General features: G+C 41.8%; 1 protein-coding gene across 1 annotated transcript in view; it reads right to left on the bottom strand.

The window, feature by feature from the left end:
• Positions 1-9925, bottom strand: part of fkbp15a (FKBP prolyl isomerase family member 15a) — a 77991-nt gene that overhangs the window by 62109 nt on the left and 5957 nt on the right. Inside the window, exons 2-4 of the mRNA XM_048613348.1 lie at positions 2558-2667; positions 618-696; positions 115-184 (exon numbers count right to left, since the gene is read on the bottom strand). Of these exons, the coding sequence (XP_048469305.1) occupies positions 115-184; positions 618-696; positions 2558-2667 (259 nt within the window). The remainder of the gene's footprint in view (positions 1-114; positions 185-617; positions 697-2557; positions 2668-9925) is intronic.

Below are 9925 nucleotides of genomic sequence, written 5' to 3'. Positions count from 1 at the left end.
GCTGTGTTCATCCAGCTCCACAGCTTGTTATCTCAGATTCTCCAGCATCTGCAGTTCCTACTATCTCTGAAACATCTCACAGTATCCATGCTGTTGCTCATCAGTCAGACCCACCTCTGCAGCAGCATGGTTTCCAAGAATCGCCGCCCCTAGTTTCCCCTGCTTCACATACTGACCATTCACACTGTAATACAAATGAAAAGAAAGTAATCAATAAGAGATCCAGAACTCTGACCAAAGTACTTAATTCCAAATGTTCTAAGCTAATGAGCTCTTTATGATGGGGTAGAATTTAAAACACTCAAGGGCTGTAGATTGCATTTGCAATCCTAAATCAAGATAGACCAAGCATCTGTTAAATCATCCTCAAAAGTCCTTGAACATTAGTTTAAATATCTGCCTTAGAATAAACTTTTCATCAAGAACACATTCCCTACCTACACTTAAAAAAGCTGAGAACACAAAGATGAGTGCATTTAAACTAAATCCCAAACCCATGACAATGCTGATACACGAGCCTTTCAGTACCAACATCAGCCTTAACCACCACTCCACCCCACTTCTCACACAGAAGACCCTTATCCAGCCTCCGTTTCCCCACCCTCCACAACACTTACTATTGATAAGCATGCACTGCAGTTGCAAACAAGACGGCTGGAGGTGCAGCAGTAGCTGGTGGCTTCTGTGAACCTGGTCCTACAGAAAAGATAAATTTGTTATTGGTTTGAAAGTAAACAAGTTTCCCCATACTTAGTCACAACATTCAATGGGACAGCAACACTGCCAAGAGGATGGTTTGACATGATGGTTCACACTGCCATTTATAGTCCAGTTATCAAGCTTTCTCCTCTGGTTCCAGCCCAAGGCAAGATTAGGCCAAGCACCACAGCAAAATAAACTGCAGCAACTAAAATGATTTACTCCATCAGATGGGGCTGATCCATTCATTCACAAGGCAACTCAATCTGATAGATTTGTCATTGTAAAAGGGTTGTACAGTCAAGCACACTGGAATGCGAGCAGAATAAATATGAAAAAATAAAATGCAAAAGTTCCTTGTTTGTAAACAATCCAATTTAAAGCAGAACATGAAGGGAAATTAATCCTTAAGCAAAATCCTAATGCAATAAATATTCAAAGATTCTCCAGTTGCTAAGCAGAAGGATCTTGGTGTTATAGTCTTCTTTCAAGTGCAATAATAAGCAATGATAGAAAACAAAAAATTACTACTAAGATAATTAAACAGCAAACAAAAACACAAGCCTGTGTACAAGGCCTTGATAAGAAACAGCACCCAGTTTGGTAGAGGACATAGAGGCCCTTGCAGGGTCCTTGTGAAGCAGTGATAGTGTCTCCAGACAGTTCAGCTTCTAGTTCCACCTGCCCAGAGGGGAACTATAACATGTTCAAACAAATTGATTAAATTAACTACAGATGCCCTTGAAACAGTTCAGCACAAGGTCACTGAATTGATCTCCAACTCCAGATTCTTTCATTAAAAATACAATCTTGGAGGACTAGGGATTTGAAACGTTTTGAGGCAATGAGAGGAACATGTTCATTTCCGGGTTGCTATGACGTGGGTGGCCAGAAACAACATTTCGTTTTTCAGAATTGTGACGTTAAGACTAAATTGCTGCATTCACACAGACCACGGATTCACTGCAAAACTAAATAAAGACTGGACAAGATCCTAAGTCTGAGCTGTCAATCATTCAGAATTGCCTTGAACTGTTGAGGAATTAAATAGTAAACATGCATCTTCGGAACACTTCCATGAGCAACCAAGGGGAAAAATTATAAATCAGAAATCACACGACATGAGATTATAGTCCAACAGGTTTATTTGAAATCACAAGCTTTCGGAGCACTGCTCTTGCGTCAGGTGAAATGAAGGGAAGAGCACAGGCACAGAAATTTGCTCTGAAAGCTTGTGATTTCAAATAAACCTGTTGGATTATGACCTGGTGTCACATAACTTCTGACTTTGCTCATCCCAGTCCAACACCAGCACCTCCACATCAAAAATTATAAGGCCATTAAATGAATGTATTTTTCTGTCTCACTTTCTTTGAGTGCTTTTGCTTATGAGCTAACATATTGAAAAATGTACAAAGAGGCACTTTGACAGTGAAGATTCCTCCAACCAGGTAATGAACAGCCTGCTCACTTGCCTATTAGCAAGGAAGTAGATGGAACATGTTAGGCAGGCAGTGGTGGGATTGTTGGAAGGCAGATGGTCATGTGAGGGAAACTCCAGGTATAGGTCTAAGTGGGTTTCAACTTAATTAAGAAAGGGGTCTTCATATATAAATGGGCAGTGTGACATTGGAGAACAGTTTCCATCATCTCCATGAGCTTTCTGACTCCACAGATGAGAGGAATTTTGCTCTAAACTGTCCTCAGACATTTTGCTCAGACTGTACTGAGACAGAGCAGCGTTGGCAAAACGAGCTTGGATGTTTGACTCCACAGACCATTTTGCCCTTTTCCTCCACCAGGCACCATTCCATCCCCCAAAGTAACATGCATCATTGCTCTAACTTCACATTTTTACCAGGAGGTGGTGTTCCTCTCTTCGGCTGCTTGGGGGCAGTATACTGGAAGGACTCATTCCCCTGACCTGCTGAAGCCTGATCCGTGCCAAAGAGAGAGGCCAGTTTGGACCTGCAGATGGAAAAGGCAAAAGTTAGCAAATCATCATGGACATTTCCACAGTTTTTGAGCAATATGTTGAAAATAAAAAGGGTCAAGTAAAAGCAAAAACACAAACTACAGATGCCAGAAGTCCAAAACAAAAACAATTTGCTGGCAAAACTCAGCAGGTCTGACACCACCTGCGGAGAGATAGCAAAGTTAATGTTTCCGGTCTAGTGACCCTTCTTCAGAAGAGATACTGCCAGACCTGCTGAGTTTCTCCAGAAATGGACAAGTCAAGTCTGCATTCAACCTTGTTGTCGCATAATCAACAGCATTCTTATGGCTTCAAGAAAGTATTTTTTAAAAAGATAGAAGCATAAATTAAAAAAATAAAGACAGAAATCAAAATTCTTGGGAGAAGCTGCACATGGCCTGGGACCTACAAGCATATCGCTGGTTTCTGCCACAAACACAAGGAATAGTTCTGGAAGAGCACTGCTAGGCAACTTGGAATACACTGGACGAGCGAGGAACCTTTTTTAAGCAAATTGTTGTTGAGATACGGGTGTCACTGGTTAGGCCAGCATTAATTGCTCATTCTCAATTGCCTTTAAGATGATGGCGACTGCTTCCCAAATTGCTGAAGTCCTCAGGGTGTACCCACAGTGCATTTTTTTTTGGGGTGGGGGCAAAGAGTAAAAAGAGAGATAGCTTCTAAGGGAGCACAAAAAGAGAACTGATGATCCACCTCATGCCCCAATCTAAATGAACGAAACCTAATGCAGGACAACATGTTTCAAACTGCATAAAATATACAGCACAAGAAGGAAGACCAATTAAATAATGCAACCAATGACTTGGACCATGCTCCAGACAAGTTTTCTCCTATGCCATTTAAGTCTCCTAACAATGCCATCTATATCCTTCTATTTCCTTACCCCTCAAATTTAAATCACAGTATATTGTTAGTTTTGTATTTTAACAGGCAGAACACAGCAACAGATAACTTAACAGGAGCAGGTGGTTTGTGAATTAACCAAGCACTGCAAGGCTGGGAGTAATCATACTTATACAAAACTTTTGTTTACGTAGGACACAAGTAACAACGGCTTGGGAGAAAGCTGCGCAGACTGACCATGGTCTGGGACCTAAAAGCATATCACTTGTTTCTGCCACAAACACAAGGACTCTTTGCACACTGCCGTAGTCAAACACTAATCTCATGGGCACACTAAATATTGCTTCATGCACCGTATGAAGGGCCACTGTGCAGCATTGTTCCAGATACTGAAAATCTTAACTAAGCAAAGAGCTGGAAAACATTCACAGGAACCTTCTAGTTCAATATGATTCATCAAGGATTCATGTGGCCAAGGTGTTTAACATCTAGTTAGGAAAGCTAAGTTTTACTGGGGATTATTGGAGGAGGAAAAGTTCTTTTAACACTGAGTCCTCCATCTCATATTCAGAAATGGCAGGTTGAAAATCTTAATTCTGGTAGAGAATAAGGAAGAGATGAAGGACAGTGTTAGGGTGGGTGGTGTCAGAGGCACAGACTAAAAATTCAACGTGGGGTAGGATGTGCAGAAATGCAATGGCTTGACAAGTCCATCATGTAAATACAGCATTGAAGACCAGAAAGTCCCAAGTTCCACTGCTAGCTTGGTAAATCAAATCACACCACTGAGACACTGAACAACAGGATTCTTCATTACTGGTTTGGCAGAGATCAAAGTTAACACAAACAATCCCAGCATGATACTGACCTTTGGATTTCATTCCACATGTACTCTGTTCCCCGGCGTCCCAGCACATCAGCCATGTACTATGATTACACGGAGCAGAATCAGAGCAGCAAGTCAAATATCACACATTCAGGCAGAATGCACCAACCCAAGTAAAAAAAAAAAAGTCAGAGTTGCAAGAGTCTGACGAAGCCTCAACAAGTAGCAACGGTTCCCTCACAACTGCCTACATACTCATTAATTGAAAGCATAGGACAATTCTTAATGGAGTTAGAAAACATTCCACATTCCACTCCAAGCTCAATGACTAAACTGCTTTCTTTGACTACATGCAGGATTTTCTCTGTAATTGCTAACATTCGCATAAAACACAGCTGCATTCAAAATTATATGATCTTAAAAAACCAAAATGTTCTAAAATTTTGGTCGCTACATGTCAAAAAAAATTGCGACCAAAATTTTTGTCTGCCGAAACAAAATGTTCTTCTGTCCACATTTAGCGTTATTCAATGGTATCACAGCACACCGAAATCTAAGACTATCGAAATACAGGAACAGCATAAACTCTAACACTTTGCACCACTTGCCATTATGGTGGGAGGTATTTTCATAGAAAAAATAAGAGGCATAAACTGGAAAGCAATTCATTTTGCACAGACTCTCTCACATCATAACAACCAAAGGCAGGTCAGAGACTGGATAAACTGCAAATGGTCAGCCGTCCAAATCCCAGAGACACTTTTGGCCACTGACTCTGGGAGATTGATGAGATGCTCACCACTTACCAGGGCTGGAACAGCTCCAACACACACCATTAAAGTCAGAAAGAACAGTCTGCTATAACACCATGTCCACCTGCTTAAACATCCACCTTGAGGCTGAAATATGCACAGATCAAACACAAGAACATAAGAGCTAGGAGGAGTAGGCCATCCAGCCCTTCGAGCCTGCTCCGCCATTCAATAAGATCATGGCTGATCTTTTCGTGGATTCAGATCCATTTACTCGCGTTCTCACCGTATCCCTTAATTCCTTTATTGTTCAAAAAACATCTACCTTATCTTTAAAAACGTTTACTGAAGTAGCGTCAACTACTCCACTGGGCAAGGAATTCCATAGATTAACAACCCTCTGGGTGAAGAATTTCCTTCTCAATTCAGTCCTAAATCTGCTCCCTCTAATCTTGAGGCTATGCCCCCTTGTCCTAGTTTCACCTGCCAGTGGAAACATCCTCTCTACTTCTATCTTATCTGTTCCCTTCATAATTTTACATGTTTCTATAAGATCCCCTCTCAATCTTCTGAATTCCAATGAATATAATCCCAATCTACTTAATCTCTCCTCATAAGCCAACCCCCTCAACTCCGGAATCAACCTAGTGAATCTCCTTTGCACCCCCTCCAGTGCCAGTACATCCTTTCTCAAGAAAGGAGACCAAAACTGCACACAGTACTCCAGGTGTGGCCTCACCAGCACCTTGTACAGCTGCAACATAACCTCTCTGCTTTTTATTTCAATCCCTTTAGCAATGAAGGACAAAATTCCATTTGCCTTCCTAATTACTTGTTGTACCTGCAAACCTATCTTCTGTGATTCATGCACAAGGACACCCAGGTCCCTCTGCATAGCAGCATGCTGCAACTTTTTACCATTCAAGTAATAATCCTTTTTACTATTACTCCTACCAAAATGTATGACTTCACATTTATTTACATTGTATTCCATCTGCCAGACCTTTGCCCACTCACTCAATGCATCTATGTTCCTCTGCAAAGTTTCACAGTCCTCTGCACACTTTGCTCTGTCACTCATCTTAGTGTCATCTGCAAACTTTGACACCGTACACGTGGTCCCCAACTCCAAATCATCTATATAAATTGTAAATAATTGCGGTCTCAACACCGATCCCTAAGGCACACCACTAGTCACTGACTGCCAGCTAGAATAGCACTCATTTATCCCCAATCTTTGCTTCCTGTTAGTCAACCAATCCTCTATCCATGTTAATACTTTACCCTTAATGCCATGCATCCTTATCTTATGCAGTAGCCTCCTGTGCGGCACTTTGTCGAAGGCCTTTTGGAAATCTAGGTACACGACATCCACTGGGTCCCCACTGTCCACCTTGCTCGTAATGTCTTCACAGAATTCCAAAAGATTTGTCAAGCATGACCTGCCCTTCATGAACCCATGCTGCGTCTGCCCAATGGGACAATTTCTATCAAGATGCCTTGCTATTTCTTCCTTGATAATAGACTCAAGCATCTTCCCCACTACAGAGGTTAAGCTAACTGGTCTATAATTCCCCATCTTTTGTCTACTTCCCTTTTTAAACAGTGGCATCACATTTCTCATTGAGATCAACAGGTTCCACTGCAGCAATCACATAAGCTTTGACGATAGCAACTTCCAAACCTATGATTTCAATCACTGAAAAAGGCACTGGCAGCAGAAACACAGGAATGCCATCACCTTCAAGCTCATGGTTAAATCTCCCAAAAGCACTTGGACCAATATTACAGTTGTTTCATTGTCACAATCAAAATCATGGAACCTTCCCAACCACAAGGCAGGAGCACTTCCTCAACACCACGGCAGATATTCAAGGTGGCCCACTAATGGAATTGTGGATGTACCTACATGAAATGATCAATAACAATTCAAGGAAGCAACTCACCACCACCTTCTAAATGGAAACTGGGACTGGCAATAAAAACTGGCAAGTCAGCAATGCCCACATCCAGCAAGTGCATTAAAAATAAGTGTTATCGGCTACACAAGCTGCAGATCTGTGCTTCAGAGCCCAAGCAGCAGCTAGAGTCACTGAGGTGCACCATGAGGCAGAGAACCTGGTGAATAGCACATTCTGAGAGGTCGTCACACCTCACGTCAGGGAGGAGCAGACAGACAAGGTAAAGGTAACCAGCAGACACACCAAGAATAGGTAGGTACTGTAGGAGTCCCTCAAGGTTCTGCTCGCTAACCAATTGTCTATCTTGGATATCAGTGAGAGGGATGGATCCTCAAAGAAGTGCAGGAACAGCCAGGTCTGTGGCCCAGTTGGCCCAATGGTGCAGGTGGGAAGAAACACGAGCAGAAGGATAGCACTTTTTGGAGGATTCTTCTGGTGGGGAACAGACACACATTTCTCAACGTCAACACAACTTCAGAATTTGTTGCCTCCTTGGTACTAGAGTCAGGGATGTTGCAGATTGGCTAGAGAACATTCTGCTGGCAGAATGTGTAAAGCCTGAGGTCAGTCGGTATCAATGTGAATCACGACCAGGTAAGGAGGAGGACTTGATCCTGCAAACAGAGTTTATGGAACTCAGCAGCAAGTTAACAAGCAGGACCTCAAAAAGCAGCAGTCTCCAGATACAAGTATAGAAATAAGATTATAGGACAGCTGGATGCATGGCTGAAAAAGGGTGCAGAAGGGACAGCTTTAGATTCCTGGACACCAGGACTGTCTCTGGATTTTGGGAGGTGGCACCCGTTCAAGCTTGACAGGTTGCATTTGAGTACAGCTGGGACTGAGTTCCTTGTGGGGCCTTTGCTCGTGCTTTTGGGAAGCATTTAAACTAACTCAGCAACAACATATCTGTATGGCTATATGGCCAATCAGAATTTCCATGCACACCTGTCGTATCCAGTACTGGAGAAAGAGGGTCTGGCACAGGCTTCAAGGTTTGAATCTACTTGGCTAAAGCTGAAGAATAAGGAGGATGTAATGATACTGCTTGACATAGTATATCACTAACTAGTGAGAAAGATAGAGATGAAAAAATCTGAAAGGAAATTACAAAGATGTTGGCACCAGAGTGGTTATAATGGGAGACTGTATATCGATAGAGATAGTGGTAGTCCAAGGGGCAGCAAGAGGAAAGCATTCCTAGGTTATGTTCAGGAAAATTTCCTACAGCAGGAGGTGCCCAGTCCAACAAGAAAGGATGCACTGTTAAATCTGATTGTTGGGTATAAGGTGCACAAAGCAGATCAAGTGATAGTGGGGGAACATTAAGGGAAACATTTAGGGGACAGTGATCATTGTACATAAGGTTTAGGATGATGGTAGAAAATGATATTGGTTAATCCAGAGTAAGAATCGTCAATGGCGGACAGCAGACTTCAATTGGGCAAAAATTAAGTAGGGAAGGATAGACTGAAACCAAAGATATGTGCAAAAAGTTGAACAATGGATTACCTTCAAAGAGAAAATGGTTTAGCAACAGTCAAAGTATATTCCCTCAAAAGGAAAAGAAGATAAATATTAAAGACAAAAAGTGTGCTTGTGTGTCAATAATAGAGAGCCACACTGAATAGAAAAGGTTCAGAAGGGAGATGATAATTTCAAAGTGTGCAGTTAACAAAATTTGGGAAAATTGTAAACCGTGAGGAGAATAGTGTCAAACTTCAAAACGACATCAAGCGGAGTGAGCAGATAGGTGGCAAATGAAGTGAGAGATGATGTAAACAAAAACAGAAATCGCCGAGGAAACTCAGCAGGTCTGGCAGCGTCAATGGTAAAAAAAAATGAAGAGTCACAGGACTCTGCTGGAGAAACTCAGCAGGTCTAGCAGCATCTGTGGGAAGAATGCACAGTCCTGTGACTCTTCATTTTTTTTTAAACCATTGACGCTGCCAGACCTGCTGAGTTTCTCCAGCAATGTTTTCTTTTGTTTCAGATCTCCAGCATCTGTAGTTCTTTGGTTGATTATCATCAGGTGATTTATTTTGGTAAAACAAACAGAGACAGGATGAAGGGTACTACTCTAAAGAGACCTGGGTGTAAAAGTACACAAATCGTTAAAGGTGGCAGGACAGGTAGAGAAGGCTGTTAAAGCATACACTATTCTAGGCTTCATAAGTAGGGGCAGAGATTACAAGAGCAGGGAGGCTATGTTGAACTTCTGTACGACACTCTTTGGAACTCAGTTGGAGTGTTGTGCACAGTTCCAGGTGCTGCACTAGAGAAAGGCATTAGAGAGAATGCAAAAGAGCTTTAAGACAATGGTTCCAGAGATTAAACACTTCTGTAATAAACAGATTACAGAAGTTGGGAATGTTGACCTTGGAGACAAGGTAGATGCTTTCAAAATCACGAGGAGACAGAATAGGGAGAAACTGTTTTCCCTCAAATGGATCAAAATACAGATTTCAAGTGTTTTGCCAAAAAAAAGCAAATGCAAAGTGCAAAGCATTTTCAGACAGTAAGTGGTTAGGGTCTGAAAGGCACAGCCCCTAAGTGTGGTGAAGGCAGGTTCAACTGAGGCAAATAGAAATTAAATGATTATTTAAACGCAAACAACGTGCAAGATAATAGGAAAAAGGTAGGATGGTTGCATCAAGTTCCATGCCTACAGCCAGTGCAGATATGATGGGTTGAGCATCTCCTATGCTGTAACAGTTCTGATTGTGTGCATTCCAATTCTCTGTAAATTGTCATGGGGTAATTGTTACTGGAAAGTTGTGACATGCTTTCTCATTGCTCATCAAGATCTCATGTAAGCAGGGATACAGTTAAAATAAGGGACTTAACA

Source organism: Rhincodon typus, chromosome 28 (genome assembly GCF_021869965.1).
Source record: "Rhincodon typus isolate 14 chromosome 28, sRhiTyp1.1, whole genome shotgun sequence".
Lineage (NCBI taxonomy): Eukaryota > Metazoa > Chordata > Chondrichthyes > Orectolobiformes > Rhincodontidae > Rhincodon > Rhincodon typus.
Note: the sequence above shows the minus strand (reverse complement) of the source record. Positions and strands in the feature narration are given on the sequence as shown.